This window comes from Nipponia nippon, unplaced genomic scaffold (assembly GCF_047370975.1).
Source record: "Nipponia nippon isolate SJK-2023a ecotype South Korea unplaced genomic scaffold, ASM4737097v1 scaffold_2, whole genome shotgun sequence".
Classification (NCBI taxonomy): Eukaryota; Metazoa; Chordata; class Aves; order Pelecaniformes; family Threskiornithidae; genus Nipponia; species Nipponia nippon.
In genome coordinates this window covers 32,814,455-32,834,789 of record NW_028262336.1, presented here as the reverse complement: position 1 = coordinate 32,834,789, position 20,335 = coordinate 32,814,455, and the positions used below count along the sequence as shown (strand labels likewise).

At 44.3% G+C, this 20,335-nt stretch overlaps 1 protein-coding gene across 9 annotated transcripts in view; it reads left to right on the top strand.

Annotated features, from left to right (window-relative positions):
• The window catches only part of ERG (ETS transcription factor ERG), a 148,390-nt gene extending 146,051 nt beyond the window's left edge, over positions 1-2,339 (top strand). For all 9 annotated transcript variants that reach the window (XM_087758698.1, XM_087758697.1, XM_087758693.1 and 6 more), the window contains one exon: positions 367-2,339. In XM_087758698.1, the coding sequence (XP_087614824.1) occupies positions 367-887 (521 nt within the window). In that variant the 3' untranslated portion in view covers positions 888-2,339. The remainder of the gene's footprint in view (positions 1-366) is intronic.
• Positions 2,340-20,335: the final 17,996 nt, after the last annotated feature.

Genomic DNA, 20,335 nt, shown 5'->3' with positions numbered 1-20,335 from the left:
GAGAACAAGCAAAACGTTACGCAAGTGAAAGCTGTTTGTCCTGAACTTTAGAGATTAGTTTCCTAAATGAGCGCTGTATTATTTCCCCATCAATTGTCTGCACTGAATGACATTAGGTAACTATGAAATCTCCACGTAATGGCATTCTGCCACTTCGATGAGGGAAAACATGACACATTACAATTATCTCTGCTCTTTAGGATTTCATGAGACGGGGCTGGGAGAAAGGGGACTAGTTAAGAGTAAGAAGTAGGAACCGACATTGCAACATTTCCTAATAGTGTCCTATGCGAGTGCCTGGAAGAATTGATGTCTTAACATTATTAGTCACTAGTCCTGACATTTCTATTTCGTTTCCCCCCACAGGGAGTGGGCAGATACAGCTATGGCAGTTCCTGCTGGAGCTCCTCTCAGACAGCTCCAACTCCAACTGCATCACCTGGGAGGGCACCAACGGGGAGTTCAAGATGACCGACCCCGACGAAGTGGCTCGACGCTGGGGGGAGCGGAAAAGCAAACCTAACATGAACTATGACAAACTCAGCCGTGCGCTTCGCTACTACTATGATAAAAATATTATGACTAAGGTTCATGGCAAGCGCTATGCCTACAAATTTGACTTCCACGGAATCGCTCAGGCTCTTCAGCCTCACCCCCCAGAGTCGTCCATGTACAAATACCCGTCAGACCTCCCCTACATGAGCTCCTATCATGCGCACCCTCAGAAGATGAACTTTGTAGCTCCCCACCCCCCTGCTTTGCCTGTAACATCGTCCAGCTTTTTCGCTGCCCCTAATCCATACTGGAATTCACCAACTGGAGGTATCTACCCCAATACCAGGCTGCCAGCTGCTCATATGCCTTCTCATCTTGGCACCTACTACTAAGTGGGGAAAAAAAGAAACACCAGAAAAAGCAAAGACAGACACTTCTCGCTGGGATACAGTCCCTGATGAATTGCAATGAACTCTATTGGAGTACACAAATTAAAAGTGCCTAAAGAGACAAGTGAAGGTTTGGCTGGGAAAAAACACATTAAAAATAGATGTCAAAAAGACTCTTTGTAGTAGGGATTTAAAGGAGATATTCAAGAAGTATTAAGATACTAAAGTGTAATGTATATGGGCATCGACTCTGTGGACCAAACAACAATAGACTATTGTAGGTAAAAGCATGAAATGATAAGGAAAGCCTATGAAAGCTAGTGGTCTTAAAAAGTTGATAAGCTTACGTGTAAAGTTTGATGTCTTGCTAGTGCAAAACCGGGACTATACTACAGCAATATAAGGATAAGTCTATAGTGACCTAACATACAATATATGAATCATTACAAAAGAGGGGGGAAGAAGGGAAAGAAAAAAAAAAAACCAAACACCTACCTGTATTTAAAAAATCAAAACATATCAACAAAAGAGACTGGTTTAGTGTGGAAGCTGATTTGGAATATAACAGCATTGTTTTGGTTAAAATCAAATGCATTCCATTCATCAGAGTGTTATCAGCTACTCAAACTGTGAAGACAACCCAAACTTTAAGATTCCTTGACAGTATTACAGGAACCCTGAGCCAAACATTGGAAATGAGAATGTGCTGAAGGGCAAGTGTATGATTGTAGATCAGAGGCCTGCACCTGACAGAGGAAGCAGAAAGGAGAAAGAGGAGGACAAATGTGGTGAGAATGGGAGAAAAGAAACTTCTTTACCAGTAGAGACTGAAAAGACTGAAAACTTAGTAGCATTGGGACTATGAAGAAACACTTGTTTGGACTTGTGAACCATATTGCTCAGTATCATACCATTCCCAGTATTACAGGAGGAACAGACTTGATTTTATAGTAATAAAAAAAAGTGGAAAAAGGGAAAAGCAGAAGAATTCAGAAATCAGAATATGCATCTCTTTTAAAAAAAAAAAAAAGTAAAACTGGAATTGTGTTTGATATTTAAAAGTTACCCGTTAGAACCTCATCATTATTAAGGGAGTTTGTTTTCTATTGGTTAAATCAAGAGACAACTCCTGACTGCCAAAATCAGAAATCATCTAAGTATTTTTGTTAGGCGGGCGCCAGTTTTTCTTTATCGAGTCGCGAACGCTGTGCGTTTGTCAGAATGAAGTATACAAGTCAATGTTATTTTTTCCTTTTTATATAATTATTATATAACTTATGCATTTATACACTACGAGTTGATCTCGGCCAACCAAAGACACAAAAAAGGGACAATCAAAAATATTGTGGCCTTGAATTTTAACTCTGTATGCTTAATGTTTACATTATGAACATATTAGTACTTAGAATGCAGAATGTATGCAATAAAATAAGCTTGGCCTAGCATGGCAATTCAGATTGACACTGTAGTTTGCATTTGCATTTGCATTTTTAGTGCTTGACACACCTATTGGATCTCCTACTCACCATGTTAAAATATAATAGGCATTTTGTTTTAAAATTTTGTTTTGTGAAATCTGGCAATCATGAAAATGTAGAACCAAATAGCAATGTTTAGCCTAAGTTCAAAGCGGACAGGTGCTTTGTATCTTCTTTTCCAGACAGTTCTGCTAAAATACCTGCAGCCCTTCTTTAACAGTGCCTTGCCATTCTAGTCCTGAGCTTCTTTTGCCCAGAGATTGAAACCATGCCCCATTCTTTGACAGCTTCATGGCCAAGATTGAAAATGAAGTCTAAAGGAGGCCTCTAAGGAAGAATACTGACACCCAGAAATTATCTTTTGTTGCCGTCAGATTATGCGGCATAATCTCAGCCTGAGATGTATTTTCATACTGAATCATATGTTGAATTACCATGCTCCCTTGCTATTAATACATACTGTATCATTATTAGTAAATAAAGTGAATAATGAATAACTTCCATTATTCCTCACTTTAGAATGGAGTGTATGGTAGCTTGTTAATTTGTCATTGCAGTCTGTCCTGGCTGTTTACAAAGGGCAGAATGTTTTCTTTCTGTTCTAGATTTAGAGGCTTCCCACACTGTACCCTGGGCCCCAAAACTACATCTGGTGCCTAATGGCGTGACTCCATTTTTTTGCAACACCAGCTGAAGAACTGGTCTGGAAAATCAGCACTGACATTTATGAGTGGCTCTCTGCAGCAGGCAGTGTTTACTGCAGAGACCCCAGACAGCTCAGACCTCCAACTGTATCCTTCTTTTTTGCTGTTCTTTTGTCTCTTTTTCAGACAGAATGGGTGTGGTTTTAGGTTTTATAGCAAATGTTCCGCATATCCATTTTGTGGAGCATTAATCAGTGTTGTGCAATGGGAGCCTACTTGCCAGACTCCCATGTTATGGGTGTCTTGGTGGCAGTTTATAAGCACAGGATTATATTAGTAATGTTTGAGACTTGAGCAGTGGTATCATAAGCCTTGTGATCGTTTGGGAAATAAGCACTGTAAGTCTCTATCTCTTAAAAAATAAAAACTCACGGAAAGGTTAGAAAAACTGAACTCCTGGAAAAGGTTAGTCATTCACTGTTTTAGAAAGCTATGGCAGGCACACCTACATGCTGACTATAAGAATAATAGTTTGCCTTTCAGTGGAAATACATCTACAGATGCTTGCTATCTACTTCATGTGTACTTCCAACTCAAAAAACAGTAGTGTATTGTTGAACCACCTTTTAATTAAACATTTAAAAATCCAGATAAAACAACCATCTTTGTTTAGATTGGCAAGGTCATGCCTGGAGGCCTCCAAAGGATCCCTAGCACTCACAGAGCTGCCTGCAGGATTTCCAGATTGTGTTGCCTGGCTGCTATCATGTGCAATGGGAACAATATCCTGACATTAAAAGAAAGGGTCCAAATCCTGGGACAGGGATGGAGTCACAGCAGATGGCATGATGGGAGACCCCTATGATGAAGAACAAAATCCTACAGTAGGCCATGGGTAAGCTCACTGGTGAACCAGTCCAGGACACCCATCTCAGAGCTACAGCTTTCCCCAGGACCAGCTCACAGCTTTCAAGGAGCCTTGGAAAACCTGGATTTTGCAGCCCTGAGGATGAAGAGGAGAGTGAAGGATGGAGAGACCCTACTGCTGCTGCATTGGGACGGGTGGCTCTGCTGCTTGCAGGGCCTCCCTACCCCAGGGGCAGCAGCCACCCCACGGGGTCTTCCTGCTGGAGGGCGAGGACCAGCCCAGTGTCCCAGGGCACTGGCAGAGGCAAAACAGGCAGGGGACTCATGCTAGTGTCTCTGCTGCTCCCTGCCTGCTACCCAATCTGTCCCTGCTGCTGGGAGCCAGCAAGACCAGAGTGAGGCCAGAGTTTTAGGGGCTGGTTCCCAGTTCAGACCATGACAAGGGATGGGCCCAGTACAGCTGAAATGCTCAGGGAGGCTGCACAGCTCTGCGTCCATACCATGAAAGACATTCACGCAAGGCTCAGCCAGGCCCCAAGACCTGGGCTGAACGTGTCATCTATTTGCCATTTAAGCACCTGGATACATGGACAATATGGCCCTGATGAGTCCACATTTGTACAAGTTGGTCATGTTGATAACTTTGGCCCTTTGTTTAAATTAGAACTTCTTTTAAAGTCAGTTATCAGTCAAGTCTCATTCATACCTTATTACAGCACTCTGAGGACTTCTCTGAAAGTAGAAGCTTTATTTTTCCTGAAATTTAGAGATATACATGTGTGCTTATCTTTCACCAAGTAATACACATCTGCCTGAGAAGCTACACTGTAACATGGGAAGTGACGGTGAGAAAAGTTTTAAAAGTAAAACTAGGAAGCTCTCATCTCATCATTCTCGATCAAGAGATTTCCCCTGATATTAAATTGGTTTTAGGGAGTATATAAAAAATGCCTTTGAAGGATGTACTTTACAACACTTGTACTGTGAGTCATAAGGAAAGATTGACAGAGGTTAGGACAGCACAGCACCAACTGTAATGAACTTCTTCATTCCCCACACTTTCCACATTCAGAAGAGTCCACATTGGGTACCTCAAACACCACATGCTTTTTAAACTGCCCACAGAAACACGGAGATCATCAGTGATTTAGACTTTGTTCTGAAAACTCTTCTTGCTCAGACTCTTTCTTACACCAGCTAAGATCTAATTTTAAAATAAATTTTTAATTACAGATGCATTGAAGAAAGGTAAAAAACCCTTATATTATATGCTTAATGATTCCATGATCTTTTTCTGTGCCATCTTTTCAAGTTTTGGTCACATCAGGGGAATGGCCCTGAGGATATTCTCTGCTTACCTAAATCACTGGTACCTCATCTATCCAAAGGATTCAGTTATCTCATGCCCGAATTTTAACTGCCTCCTGAAGTGATCCTGATGCAACACAAGTCCTTAGTTCCTTATCTAGCCAATGGAGGGAGCCCTCGGGTATCTTCACAGCAGATCCTGCCTGCCTTTGGGACCTATGTTGAGGAGATTAGGTGCTACCATGGAGGCCTTGGGCTTGGCTGGGACCTTGTTGACCATCAGCAGGACAAGCCCTTTCATGAGTGACAAGTAACCCAGTTATGTGACAGCAAAGTCTGGTGGAAAAAAACAGAGCTCCCTTGTGCTTTCTTGGTAAAGAAATTTCTTCTTTTTTTCCCCTCACTTGAGTTGTCACATCGCTCTCTGTGTTGGGTTGTTCAGAGAGCACTTCCTCATCAGAACTTGGCTAAGAGCTCACAGCCCTTAGGGTTCAGAGGAGGCCACTGTCCAGCACTTGGCATTACACTGAGGGAGGCAAGGGCTAAGGAATCCATGAAGCCTCCCCCTTGGTCGATTAGCACTATACCCCTCCCTCCATAATGAGCACTGCATACACACACACCTGGTTGACGCAGGAAGCTCTCAACTATACAGTCCCTCATGCCTCTGACCATCTGGTTATGTCTTCACCTCTGTGCAGACCACATGAGTGGGTCACACCAGGATTTCAGCAAGAGAAAACAGGAAAATGAAGTCTGGGTAAGCCACACCATTTTCAGGAAGCACATGAGGTTGCTCAGAAGGCTGTCCTGGCTCCCTGCTTGTTTTCGGGCTTCAGCTGCAACCTCCAAAGTGGCTTGGCTCCACCACTGCCCCTTGGGCGCTGTGACTGCCCCTTCGGAGCACTGGCAGCTGAGACTACATCAGATGCATGACCCAGTGAGAGCCTTGCTTGAAGAAGGGGGACCGCTTGATGAGCTGAGAATATTAGGCCAACTGGAATGTAGAAAACTGTTTCAAAATGTAATGGCCATCATTGTTTAAAAAGGCACATATTTTCAAGAACACTAAATAAAACAGCCAGGCTGCTTAGGCTAGGAATTGCCCTGAGATGTACTTTGAAATCACTGGAGTGAGGACTTCTCAAAAACAGGCTCAGAAAATTTCTTGGGTTGTGTACCAGAATCTTGGGCCATGTATATTTCATAAAAGAACAAGGGGCAGAATAATTTTCTGTGCACAATCCTAGAAGAAGTAGTGAGAAAGCCTACTTGGGAAACCCCATCCATCCTCCTCACTATTACAGAACTATTTTCTGTTGTATACTTACTGATGTTTCCTTAACCCTCTTCTCATTTGAAAAGGTCCCAACTCCAGGGTATTTCCACTCATTCACTTAACGCAGAGGCTAATACATCTCATTATCAAAGAGGGTTTTTTTGGTTTTTGTATTTTGCAGTTTCTTCTGATTACGCTCCCCATGCATCACACTCCAGAGTTCCTAGCCTGCCTCAATGTTTACAGCTTTCCAAATACTTGTAGTTTATCACGCTCCCTTTGACTGGATGTTAGCCAAGCTTAGATGTATTCCACTTCGCAAACCTATCCCTCTTCTTCTCTGATAATTGTTAATGGCCCCCTTTTTTTTTTTTCCCGTCTCTGCACATGAGCAGGCCTGATGTCTCCTGCTGCCTAAACCATTTCCATCTATGACTTCTCTGACTGCCACCTCCTTCCTACTGGAGTCTATGCCTCTCTTCCCAGTCAAGCAGTTAATGTGCTTGTAGCGTCACCTGGCTGAAAAGTCTTCCTTGAGCAGCTAAAAGACCTTTCACCCCTTCAGCTATGAATGGACTTCCATGTTCTTTGTTTGGAGCAGTTTCTTTCTCATGAACTGAAAAAACTCCCTTTCTCAAATCTCTCCATCAGCAGACCACTAGGAAGGTTTTTCCAAACGGTTGTTGTGACCTTGCTGCACTAATTCCACCAGCTCATCTTGCCCAGCTGTGCAGTGTTTATTTTGGCCCTGTTCTGTCTGTGTCCCGACCAGGCTAAAAGCTGCTTCAGGCAGAAAATGCACATCCACAGAGCACCCAGCAGTGTGTTGCTGCTTAGTACTAGATAATCACGAGTAACATTGCCAAAAAAAAGTGCCTATACATTTCCAGTTTTCTTCATAATGAAGATGTCATTCTACTCCACTGGAAACTTGAAAGCTGCTCTGTGGAAAATGGATACAGGGTTCTTAAAACAGGCACAGGCACTTGGGCTAAATGATTGACATGGTCCTTTTAGGCTTCAAAGCAGCCCTAAGAGGATATGAAAGACCAGTTTTAAGTTTTAGACATGTCTTTCACTCAATTCTTTCATATATTTTTGCAAAACTAATTACCAGTTTGTATCAGCAACCAGCCTTGTAGACCCCTTGGCCACCTGAGACATGAGCGCAGGACTGCCAGGAATGATATAGGGCTTCAAAGACCACCTTCCTGCACCCTCCTGGAGAAGAGCTGGAGGGCTTGTGAAGCTCTCCAGTACACCTGCAGCAGCACTGACCACAGAAACAGTGAATTTTTAAAATAATGTCCCTTTTCCCTTGTGGGTTGGGGAGGGGTATGTTCACCTGCATTACTGTAGACAAATACAAGGGGAAGAAAAAAAAAGGGGAAAGTTAAAATACTAATTTGTTTTATGGTTGAAAAATCACCCCATGCTGTCTAGTTCCCAGAAACACTGGTCTGGTACATCAATATATTTCAGTTTCCTGGGATGAGAATGGCATTCAGATGACCCAGCCATGAGTCGGATCCTATTGTGCTGGATATGGTAAATACAGATCATGACTAACAGATGTTGCTTTGAAGTGCTCATATCTTTAAATACACAAGACTAATAAATGCTGGAAGAGGCAGTATTTTTTACCAAGACTAGCTGAACATTTTCCATTTCAGCTCTTTCTTCAAGGATGGAGGGTGGGATTGTTTTTTTTCTCCTAACATGCTCTGAGGATAAATCCAGGAAACATGTAGAAGGTGCTTGGACATTGCAATGGGCTCGTATCCTAACACAGATAGACAGCTCACAGCCTGGCTCCCCAAGGGACTGAAGTGACTGTTGTTTCCCTGAATGACTGCTGGTTATGACTATGGAAAAGTTGGAAGTGGTTCTGTATGGTTGTACGCAAGTTGTAAACATCCCACCATAAGTTTCCAAGAAAAACTAAGGACTAAAGCAAGTGGCACACAGCCTTTGGGGCATAGCAGGGCTTGATTCTCAAAACAGGTGTGAACATAAAGGTAACAACCTTGGCTATTCCTGGAAGATTAAAGTGAAGGAAGCGGCAGGAAAGGCAGCATACAACCAAGGATGCATGGAAATGGCAGACGGACCTATTATCAGTTGGGCTTGGAAAGGGGAAGGAAAAAATAGGACAAGGAGGCCAAAATCAAGAGGGAAAGAAGAAGAAAAAGAGATATGAAGTGCTGTGAGAGGGTGTAGTAAAGTGTCATGACACTGCCCCCTTTATTAGCAATTTATGGAAGGGGGTAAAAGTGGACCTGTAAGACATTCTTGCAAGGATTACTCAGCGCTAAGTGTTAGACCTGATGTGATGATGTTGACATGATAGATCTGAGTCGTCAGTAAACAGAGTCAACCAGTGGATCAAAACGTGGGCTGACAATGTGAAGGCAGCAATAAAGGAGGTTGACTTAGCTCAACCTCCCCTCCCCCTTAGGGAAAGAGGAATTGCATGTGGTCAGGCGATGCCAGGGAGGCCTCAATACCTGGCGAAACCCAAAGAGGTTATTTTCCTATCTAGGTATGGAAAGTGAAAGATGGATCTAAGGTATGTGGAGAAGGAAACAGAAACTGGATATCGAAAGGTTAACAGAAAGAGAAGTGAAAGTGGAAGAAAAGGAGACCATAGACCCTAGTGAATTTAGAGGTTCAAGAGAACCAAAAAAGGCTTAAAGAGAAGATAAGGTCAGGTTTAATTCAAAGTGCTGAGCCCAAAGGAGATGCTGGAGAGGAACTGTGACGTGTGATTCGGTAAAAGGCAGGTTAGCACAGCTGGGCTAATATAGGAGCTGAAGCTGCCTGAGCTGAGGGGACAACAGAGTTTGTAAATGTTATACTTCATTTCTCTTTCTACACTTACCACTTTAGTATATTTTCAGCTAACATTTCATTATAATTTCCACAAACATTTCATGTCACGACTTCATTACAATGTACTGCACACTGAACAGCTGTAAAATAGCCTTGCCAATGCTGGTAATTTACACTGGGAATGTAATATCCAGCTCCAATCACTGACGAGTGTTATGCAAAATGAGCTAACCAGCATTTTTCATTTCTTTAACCACTTACCTCAACAATTAAATGTATTGCAATGCTAAATGTATAGTATGTAATAAATCATCCCAGACTGTATAAAAGCATCAGATGATACATCTCTATTGTTTTGTCATGAGCTGTATAAAATGCTGGCTTAGCACTCTGTAAGTGGCTTTGTTCACTTTTGTTATTTTAATTGTATACCAAAAAACACTAGAGTTTTATGCATACAGTGTGTGTCTCCCACTATGTGCCAGACCCAATACACTGTCCTTTTCCTACTTGATGCAGATCACAGGTTTTAGCATAGCAGTCTATGAGGTGGGAAACCACTCACTACTTCAACATTTTTGATGTTCCACTGTAACTACTGGAACAGCTCTTGAGCTGAGACATGGTAGGAGCTCTTAGTTACTGTTGCATTTCCCTTTCCCTACTTTGGCTAAAAGCTGAGACGTTTGGTTTGTGGCTCAGTCATCTATTTCTCAAAAATGTCTGGTGGGCTTTACTGTAATCATAATTATGTTATAGAGAGTCATTGGGGTCTAACATGCCTTTTTTCTTCAACTTTGGCACAATACAATGTAAAAGTAGAGAAATTGGAAGAGGTAGACCAGCTTTATTTAGTCAGAATACCTGACAAAATGTAGTTAGTTGACTGATAATAAGGTTTCCAAAAGACCCAAAGTAGCTTAGGCTCTCAAATCTGATAGACTTGCGATGGGATTTTTGTCCCTCAGATGTTCCAGAAGTCCTTCCTGGTGCTTTGTCATTTAACAAAGTCATGTTAGTTCAGAAGAACTTGAAGCTGAATGCACTTGAAGCTGGGGGTGACCCACCCTCCAGCAAAGGCAGCCATCAGGCGGTAAAACGCCACCATATAGAATGTTCACTGTTAAAGAAAAAATAGTTCACCAAAGCACTTTTCAAAACTGTGATCAATAGCTTTATGTCCCCATGGTGGAGCTTGGGGTGGTCTTGAAAAGAAGAAGAGCTGGACAGCGATGTAGAGTTGGGATTGTGTTTGATTACCCTTGACTATGAAGTCTACAGTCTTGGTCTGACATCTGCATGTTGATGTGCAATTGTGACCTTCTGTCCCCAAGCAAGCTCTCCCACACAGATGGAAATACAAGCCTTATGGCACTCGGACCTCAACAAAAAATGCCCATGCATTCTCTAACCCATTCTGTGGGGCTGCTGGGACATCCTAGGGCCTTCAGGGTAGTAACAGCCAACAAGTGTCTGGGCGGTCACCTATTTCAAGGCTACCAAGCATCTGTAGGGAAAAGCACTCTCACAGACTGTGAAGGTGCTAACGAGTCTCCTGAACAATAATGTGAGACACTAAGGAAGGTCTGCGTGCTTGTGGCATTGTGATCTGGTGATCTGGGCAGGGTTGTGGTTCATGGTGAACCATCTGGAGAATTGGCGGGCCTCCAGGAAAGCAGCAATGCTCCCACACACCTGCTGGGCCTTGCATGGTTTATGCAATTAGCCTTACAATTAGGCTCCTGGAGACTTTCAGGCTTAGTCCCCTGCACCTCCTATAGAAAAAGGTGACCTGAACATTTTCTAGGAGTGGTATGGTTTGCTTGACTGTTGAAGTAAGTACAGGAGTGCGTGCTGGGCTTAGTCTGCAAATACTTCATGCCTCCACTTTGACCCTCCCTTGTGTTACACAGTGACTGACTGAGTCAGCTCCCGCAACTCCTCCTGTCACTTAGCTCAGGTTTTGAGATCCAGAAACCATGGCTCCGGTGGCAGCTGGACACCCCAACTGATCAGTCCCTAGAGGCAAGGCTGCTCACAGAGCTGTGGGTGTGCAAGGCACTGGCCATTTTTCTCTTCAGCAAGAAAAAGAAAAAATCTGTTTTAAAAAATACAGGAACTGGTAAGGGAATTTGAAACCCACATTACTGGTGGCAGCGTGCCCAGGCTGGACTGCAGGGGCAGGGGTCCTCTGCCTGTGCTCCTGCAGAGCAGTGGACAAGGTGGGCTGGCAGGCTGGGATGAAACCCACCGGCCATGCTGGTAGCCCTAGCGTTCAGCATCTCTGGGCTGTGGAAAGCTTCATATGCTGCCAGCACAACCTATACCAAGGGGCTCTGAGGCAGAGGGTTGCCAAGTCAAAACCCCCTGCTTTCTCATTCTGCATGGTCATTGCGCTCCTTCTATGGTAGGGTTCGTCTTGGGGCATGAACCTGTGGGGTTTTGCAGGCAGCGATCTGCCAAGCAGCCCTGTGTGCCCCCCGCCTGCCCCTGTGCCCCTTCTCCCCACAGCTGCAGAGGGAGGGCTGGGCACCCTCAGGCACAGGTCAGGGCTGGGCACCCTCAGGCACAGGTCAGAGATGCCAGCAGATGAGTGTGCGCGTGCGTCCATGTGCGCACATGTGTGTGTAGTTTCCATGCCCCTAATGCTGCCTGGTAAAGTCTCCTCATGGTCTCGTCATTCCCACACCAGCGCTCTGTAGTACTGAGTGATTTGCAGGGTTTTGCCAAATGGTTTATAACCGGCTTTTTGAGGGCTGTATTTTGTGACACAGGTCATGTTCAGTCTCTTTGCCCTCTCCCCTCATTGGTTTCCTTCTGGGCTGGGTGGCCAAGGAGAGCTGAAGGCACAGGACATTTTTGGATGCCCTCTGTATTTCAGATGCTCCCTGAAGTTTCTGCTTGAAGGTCTGGGCTATGCCCCTCGCCCCAGTCTGGAGCAGGCTGCACTGCTGAGCCCCAGGGCAGCCAAAGGAGAGATGGAGGTGTGTGAGAGTGGGAGATGAAGGCAGCATGGACTGGGAAGGTACTGCAGACCATGCTGTCCCTGCTCTGCTCCCCCCGCCTGATTTTACACTGCGGCTGTACCGCACCACAGGGGCAATCCTGCTGCTACTTCTGGCAAGATCCTGCACGTTTCCCATCCCCTCAGCAGGTCCCTGTGGCGTGGGTGAGAGTGCCCCAGGGACAAGTGGCCCCTAGCCCAGAGCTCACCCCCTGCTGCGGGGGTGGCCGGGGCCCCCCGTAGCCATTGCTGAATGCCACACTGTCCTACTTGGCCTGGGATGCGGTCCTGCTCACAAAAGCCAGCCCTGGTTTGTCTCTTCAAGCTGGTGTAATACCGAGGGACCCAGGAGACCCTGCACCTCCAACCTTGCCCTGCACACACATCGATGTCCCGCTCCCCTGGGAGCCAGGAGTGGGCAGCAGAATAAGCGGAGCAGCTCTCCTCAAATGTGTCAGGGAATATTTGCCAGTTGAGGCATATTCCTATTTCCCCCAAAAGATGGCACTAGGATTCATCAAAAGTGAACCACTCGGCACCCTGAATATTTTTACGTCTGTGAAAAATGCCACCAGGGCCCTCCACTGTGGTCCCCACATCTCGCCCTCCCATAATTGAGGGATGGCCCCTCCGTAACGTGCAGCCATCACCTCCCCAGGGCAGACCCTGATGGGGCCCTAGGTTACGGGCAACAAAAACAGAGTGAAAAACGATTTGCCACCTGCTGAGAGTACATAGCAGGAGGGGATGTCTTTTGGTAGGATGAAAATACCCCCCCACATACATCCTGTGTTTTATTTCTAAGGCAATGAGAAAAACAAATATACTATATTGGAATTAATCTTCTTGTATGCTGACATTATCTGCTGTAGTAAAATTGACATCATTAGGATTTTTACTGAGAAGTTAATTATTTTTTCATTTGAGCAACACAGCCCATAAACCTATGAATAGAGTCTGCCTGGTAATTTAGGCCATGTTTTAAGGTTTTTTTGAATGCAAATGTTTCTACATAATGACAATTATAGGAATATTTTCATGATTAAAAGAATAAAACTAATGAAAGTAACTTTTAGTGAGATTATTTTTCCTTGCAATTTTTATAACATATTGAAGAAAGCATTTTATCTGTCAGTGAAGGAATAGTTTTTAGCCTGAAAAACAATCCTCATTCCAAGATAATGGACTTTTTGTATTCATTAATGTTTCTAATAGAGCTATCACCTGAATAGCTGGGATTTTTCTTTTCATTAAAGAAAATGATAGGATCATAGCTCTATAAATGAAAAGAAGTTCAAGCGTGCAGATGAAGGGTTTCTAAAGACAGCAAAACTCCAAGGCTGAAAGTGCTGTCTCAGTACATTTAAAAATGAAGGGAGCGCTTTGTCAAAGCGGCTCTCCTTCCTGGGCGGCTCAGCAGCCTCCAAGGACTATTGGGTCCCACAATTGCCCAAGAAAATATTATTCATTAACAAGTTCAGCAGGGACATTTTTTGCGAGAAGATCTTTTGTTTTCCAAATGCTGGTGTCTCCTGAAAGATAGACATCTGATTCACAAGTGCTTCCAACTTTTTGGACGAGAGGTTAGCATACAGTCATTCCTACTGCTAGCAGCCAGAAAGATGCTTTTTTCCTCTGCATGCTACTGCTACTAAAGCATGATTGAAAACACAAGGGTGAAAGGCAGTCTGAAGACTGTATTTATTCCTGAACTTACCCATGTACTTCCCACATGATAGACCTGGAGAAGGTGAGGTCCTTGCAATGCAAATGTTCTTCTAAGTACATGAGCTTGGAGGTGTCAGCTGAGCACGTGACTGTCCCTGAGCATTACCCTTCTTTAACAGCGCGAACTATGATCTCTATGTCCCACTTATTTCATTGCCCACTCCATTTGTTGTGCTTAGCAATACACTTTTGCTACTCATGTCTTTGGGTAGGAAGCTGAACTGTTCAGTGGTCTACAAATTCCCATGCACCGTTACAGCACAACTACTAATGAAATAGTAAAGTGGAAACACAGTCTCAGAGGAGAGGACTGCTCTGGGCTGGATTCACCTATAGCCCTTCTGGAGGGCAGCAGTTTGCTGCCGTTTGTAAACTCAGGAGAACCCTGGGACAAAAACCAACCAACCAAACAAAAAAAACCCCAAACAGCAACAAACAACAACAACAACAACAAAGACTTTACAAAGCAGACCCTGATTGTAGAAATGTATTGTGTGAAAAGTATATATTTAGGATGCTTTGGAACAAAACACGTTGGCATAGGGGAAGTGAGTGTTTTAAAATGTCCTGACACTAGATGGAGCGGTGGGTTAGAGCAATCCCCTCTTTGCCGGAGACCCTGTTCAGAGCACATTTCAGGCCCATCCTGGGGTTTGGCAGGACCATGCATGTTTGTCAGCCTCCGCTCAAGAGGCACCAGGATCTGAAGGAGCCGTGTGGTTTTAGGCCAGGACGCAGAGAGGTGCTCAGCTGTTTGCAGCTGTGCCAGTCTGCTCTGGCTCCAGCCCCGCTTCTCCTTCGCTTGCTTTCATTAACAGCATCGTTGCCCAGAAATTACAGAAAAAGCAAAACTAATTACCAAATTAATCATCCCCAAGAGGACAGGGACTAACCTGTAGTGCCAAAATAGGCACTGGATTGAGTCTAGCTCTGCTGCACGAACTGTTTCCCCACAGCCTGTAAGCATGAGTCCAGCTCTTACCGACACTGGTGGGGCCGGCCATGGGTGCAGAAGTCGGCACGTGTGCGTGTGTCTTGCTGTACCAGGGCACTGGCACTTCATCTGGCAAGTGCTGAGCTGCCACGGGGAGCCATGGGCGCCTGCCGCGCTCGCTGATGTCAATGGCAGCAAATAGGATTCAGTGCTTTGAGGATGGCTTGGCACCTCACAGGCAGGAGGCTTTAATGTGGTTTCTTGGGTGTAACTGAAAGTAGCTTTTGGCCTGGGGGAATGAATATTTTTTGCCTTTGTATATGCCCTTATTTTTGTAATCATGCTGTTAAATATGTCTTCTGGAGAGCAATAATTAAGAGAGCATATTTTTTAGTTACTCCGTCAGAAGCCATTGAGTATGGTTGTTCAAGGCATGATCTTTTCCTCTTCTGAATAGATGATTTTTTTTCATCAAGACATGTACCGACAGCATACTGGAGGTCAGAATGACAACTTCTGGGAGGATTTTCTTCGTGACGCTGTGGATTAAGCACATGAAGTCCTACCGACCTGTGCTAAACTCTGTGGTCTTGAGCCACTTCAGCAGTTTTGGTCACTCTCCCACTACCCCAAGAAATATTCTGAGTGCAGTTTAAACCTGGCCTGGTGTTTGATACTTACCTACTTATTAGACCCTTCTTCTGTTATATGCATTAGTGGTCAAAACAGGGGCATCACGAGAGAGCAAAAGGTGCTGCCAGTTGCGGCATTGCTTTATAGCTCATGAAGAACTGAAAAGAAAGGAAATAGGAAGCATTATAATAACTGAGTAAGGCTTTCAGCACAATCCATCATAACTGTTGTTCCTTAAATGTCTCTTTCTGTGGTCCTCACTATGTAAACCTGAGTTTAACTTCCCAGAAGAGTAAAGTTTCTTCTAGCAGGTGAAAGAAATTCTAAAAGTTTAAGCTTTTAAAGCCTATAGAAAAATAGACATGAAAATGATGCAGGAAAAAAATAAGGTTGGGGAGGGAAAGATGTACAAGATAATGATCGCAATGAAATTGTTATGAGCATGATTTCACTGTCAGGAATGCTGCAGCAGGAATTTGAGATTTTTTTATCATTCACCAAAAGGGGCAAAACCTAAACAATTATCTCAGGAATATTTTTTATGAACAAACAAGGTAAGTTTAATTTGCTGTGACTCGTAGATTCAGTTTTGAGGTCAGCAGGGACCAGTTGCTTATCTTGCCTGACCTCCTTCATTAGCAGAAGCCACATGATTTCATCCAGCTAACCCTGTAATGAACTTGACACCAGGGAAATAGGTTCTTATTTTTTCATTAATATCCAGGAAGAACTACAAGAATTCTGTCACTTTCATCAGTTTTAGCACAAACGTGTATTTCTGCCAAACTTTCAGGCACTGCTTTGTTTGTTGCTCTTTAGTTCCTTTATTTGTTTACTGTCTATAGCAAATATTATGTTCTCCCCTGTATAAATGCCCACCCATCAGTCAGGGAGTAAGAAACAATCCCACATCCCTGAGGTGACTCACACACCTCGTGGATACTGAATCACCATTAAGATGAGGTGAACATGTGGTATGTAAAGCGGAGGCTGGAAGGTTTTCAGCCAAAACATTCAGAAAATACTGGTGCGCATTAAGGAACTCACAGGAGGGAAGAGAAGCAGCTTATGAATGATTATTTACAACTCAAAGGACTAAACTAACAATTCCCAAGTTCCTCTGGCTGGAATCCCCATGGCAGACCATTCGTTTTGTGTGACCCCAAAACCAGAGAGAAGTATAGAAAATTCAGCTGAACTTTGTCTAGCTCTAGTCCACAACCCCTCCTCAGCAGGCCCCCCTCCAAGTTTGGGCACTATTGGGGTAAACTATTATTTGTTTAGTACTATGAGTGCTAGCAATACAACAGTACACTGTCATACACCATATACCACACAAAACTCCCTTTGTGCCCTGAAAATGAGGCTCTGCTGTCCCTGCTGTTCCAAGAGAGGGCTGACATCAATGGCACTGGCTCCCCATGGGAAGATGCTGCTGAGTTGTGATGGGAGATCCTGCTTCAGAGTTTCCACCCACATCCAGGTTGAGGAGGAGGAGGAACAAGGATGATCCTCAATAGCTCTCAGGCAGACTCATCCCATGCCTGGGTATGGGGCAGCGGGAAGCCGTGTGTGCATGATCAGCATGGTACCAAGCAAAGCCAGCTACTTACCAGGGTCTCGGCATGTGAGTTTGCAGGCAGCGTCATGTTGAGACAACCACTGGGCCCCCAGCAGCACGAAGCACGGACAAAGCTCGCTTGCGGCAGCATGGCACGGCACAACGTAGGCACCCCACAGGGGCTTTTGAAACTTCATTCTTGAGTGACCTGGCCAAGGCTATACTGGAAGCACACTGAAATTGTAGGAACTGAGTCACGGATCCCAGCACGCGCATTCGCGGTGGATGCTTTTATAGGTTAAAAGTAAATCCTCTTCAAGAGGTCTTTTTTTTTTCCCCATATGAAGGTAATTTGAGGTGATTATTTTGTTCAGAGTTGGATGCATGATGTTTTGTTGTTGCTTGAACTGAGAAGCTCATGTGTTAAACACTGTTCCAGAGCTGTACCCAATTGTGTCCAGGTTAATAGACGAGCCTTTGTCAAGGACATTGTGCAAACACATTTCCACAAGACATTATTGTCTGGACACATGAGCAAATATTTGCCTAAAAAGTGTAATTGACTATTGTTCAACAACTGCCACCTGCCCCTTGGTTTTCTGGCACTCTCGTAGAAGGGAGTACGCTTTACAGCATTGCCTTCAGCCAACATTTCCACAGGAGCCAACTCTTGACCAACAATTAAGTAAACATTCAGCTTGCTGATTTTTTTTTTCCCCAAGGCTGCATAGCCCTTTTATAATAAAGGAAGTGTTACAAAGAAAGAGAGAAAAGGCAACCAACCTTGCCTCAGCAATAGCGCTACAGGGAAATGGTATACATGGGAACAGTAGTCTAACATGCTGGAGTAGTCATGGACCAAGCAGCAACACAAAGGACAAGCTCATCTGTGTTGTCAAGTTCATTGTGTCAGCTGAAGCTATGAGAAGTGATGACAGTCACGATGCCAGGGGATGGACAGACAAAAGAAGACTGTGCAGCTGTCCGGTAATATGCAGTGCGTGACATGCCAGGCAGTTTGAGCAGGAGCTCTGCATCTCCAGTAAAGCTGCCCCAAACTGCAAATAAATTACTTGCCCACCCGCCTTAATCTTAAAGATATATTTATACAGTGATATATTTTGGAAAGCTACACTCAGTTTTGAAGCGGAAAACTAAATATTTCTGTTTGAGAATCTTGAAGTTAAATATTTGGGTGGTTAACCATTGTCTTCTCAGCCCCTTTGTGATTTGATGGGAATTCACCGAAATATTTGGTCAATTAAAATATATATTTTTCTGATTTAAGCCCTTTTGTTAAAAATGGTTTTGTCCAGTTCCATTTATGGAAACTGCATGGTTATCCAAACTGGTTTTTTTTGCATATTTATATCATCTTTATTTCAAATTTCTTCTCCCAAAAACAAGTGATGTTAGCAAGGCTAAGCTGTGCCATGGGTTTCGTGGAGGTAGTGACTGGCTAGAAATATGTAATTGCACTAGATGCATTCCATTTTGGTTTGCTCAGTGTAATAAAACGTTTTGCTACCAGTTAGCAGAAATTAGTATTTATTTTTACATCTCTCAGATTTCCCAGCTGACTGGCTCCCGCAACCCTGGCTGTTGCAATTCTGCTGGCCTCAGAGCTCAGCAGACAAGTTTCTTTGAATCCCCTCCTTTGTCTCTTCCTCTCAGACCCCCACTACCTGCTGAAATGGTCCTGTCTTTTCAGAACTTTACCAGAATCATCCTAATCTTGACCCTTTTATTCCCACTTGTCCTTGTCTCACTGCAGAAAATATGGCCCATGAAATCCCTGCTCTGTTAAGACCAGACTGAGCCACTGAAATAGCCTGATTTCACTCTGTACTTTTTCTTCTGCACTGTCACTGCAACCCCCCCCCACCCACCCACCCACCCCCCAGCTATCACAGCTCTCTAGAGGCATAGTCCATGCATGGTATTATATACATGAGGATTTGTGGTATCCCTGTGCTCATCATCTCCATCCTTGCTTAGAAAGCATGATTGTCAGGTGAGGGAGAGCTGGCCCTATCCAAGGACAAGAAGAGTTGAGTGGAGATACCTGTGTTTGCATGGTGGGACACACATACTGACCTGAGGCCCTTAACTACCATCATCTTTTCCCTTTGATCTGTCACTGTACTTGTGTTATGGTAACCATTGATGCTGTTGACAAGAAGAGTAAAATAATGTTACCAAAGCTTCCCCAAAATAGCTTCCTCTCCATCACTCGAGAAGCCCATTTTCAGCACCAGCTGTCAACTGCCCACAGCAGGAAATGCTTCCTCCGGTGTGTTTTCCTCCTGAGGGACTGTTAGCTCTGAAACATGTCATTGTGCAGAGCATGGATTCAATACACAAAAGGCTAAAAACTGCACAGCATCCTGTCCTTGCTATTCATAAAGTGGAGTCCTTCTCTCACTCTGCGACATGGTGAGAGGCCAAAAAGAAAACCACAGGTGCCTAACCCAGTAACGCCGTTGTCGTAGCAGAGTCACATTCCTGAAGGCTGATTGACCAAAGGTGAGCACACTGAAAACAGAGCAATGGTTAGAGAGCTGACCCGCCCATCACCACCTGGAAAGAGAGGGAAATGAGACACTGAACTAGTTCCTTGCACAAGGACTGCAAGATCTCCTAAGCTGAAGGGAAGAGAGGTTGCTGATGAGTTATAGTGATTTCTACGAGCAGATTGCCACCAATACCTCGTCTAACTTTGGGGAAAAAAATATCACACTTGTCCTTCACTGTGCAAGTGGCTTTACTGATGCTCTACAGATGGCTTTACAGCGCTCTACGTTTGGTATGGCAAAGGCCTTGGCAATGTCTCTGCTGTCCAACCATTTTGGAGAAGGGAGCAGAGGTGAGTGAAGGTGGGCCACAATGACTTGCCATTGAGCCATCAAGAGTATGACTGGGGTAAATAGCAAGAAGTGTCCTCCTGCTGCTTATATTTAGTCGCTGATGAGGCTGCACTGGCCCGTAGCATGCTGTGCCCTCTCTTGAGCCAAGGTAAAACCAACAGTGTCTTTCCTGCCAGCTCAGGAGTCAGGGAAGGCTTGTGCAAAGGTTTCGCTGATGAAAGAGGAAATAATTTCTTGATGCATGCCAAGGTTATAATTGGGGGGATTTGCGCAACTGGGAAAAACCTAGACTTTTCTTCATCTGTCATGAGGAAAC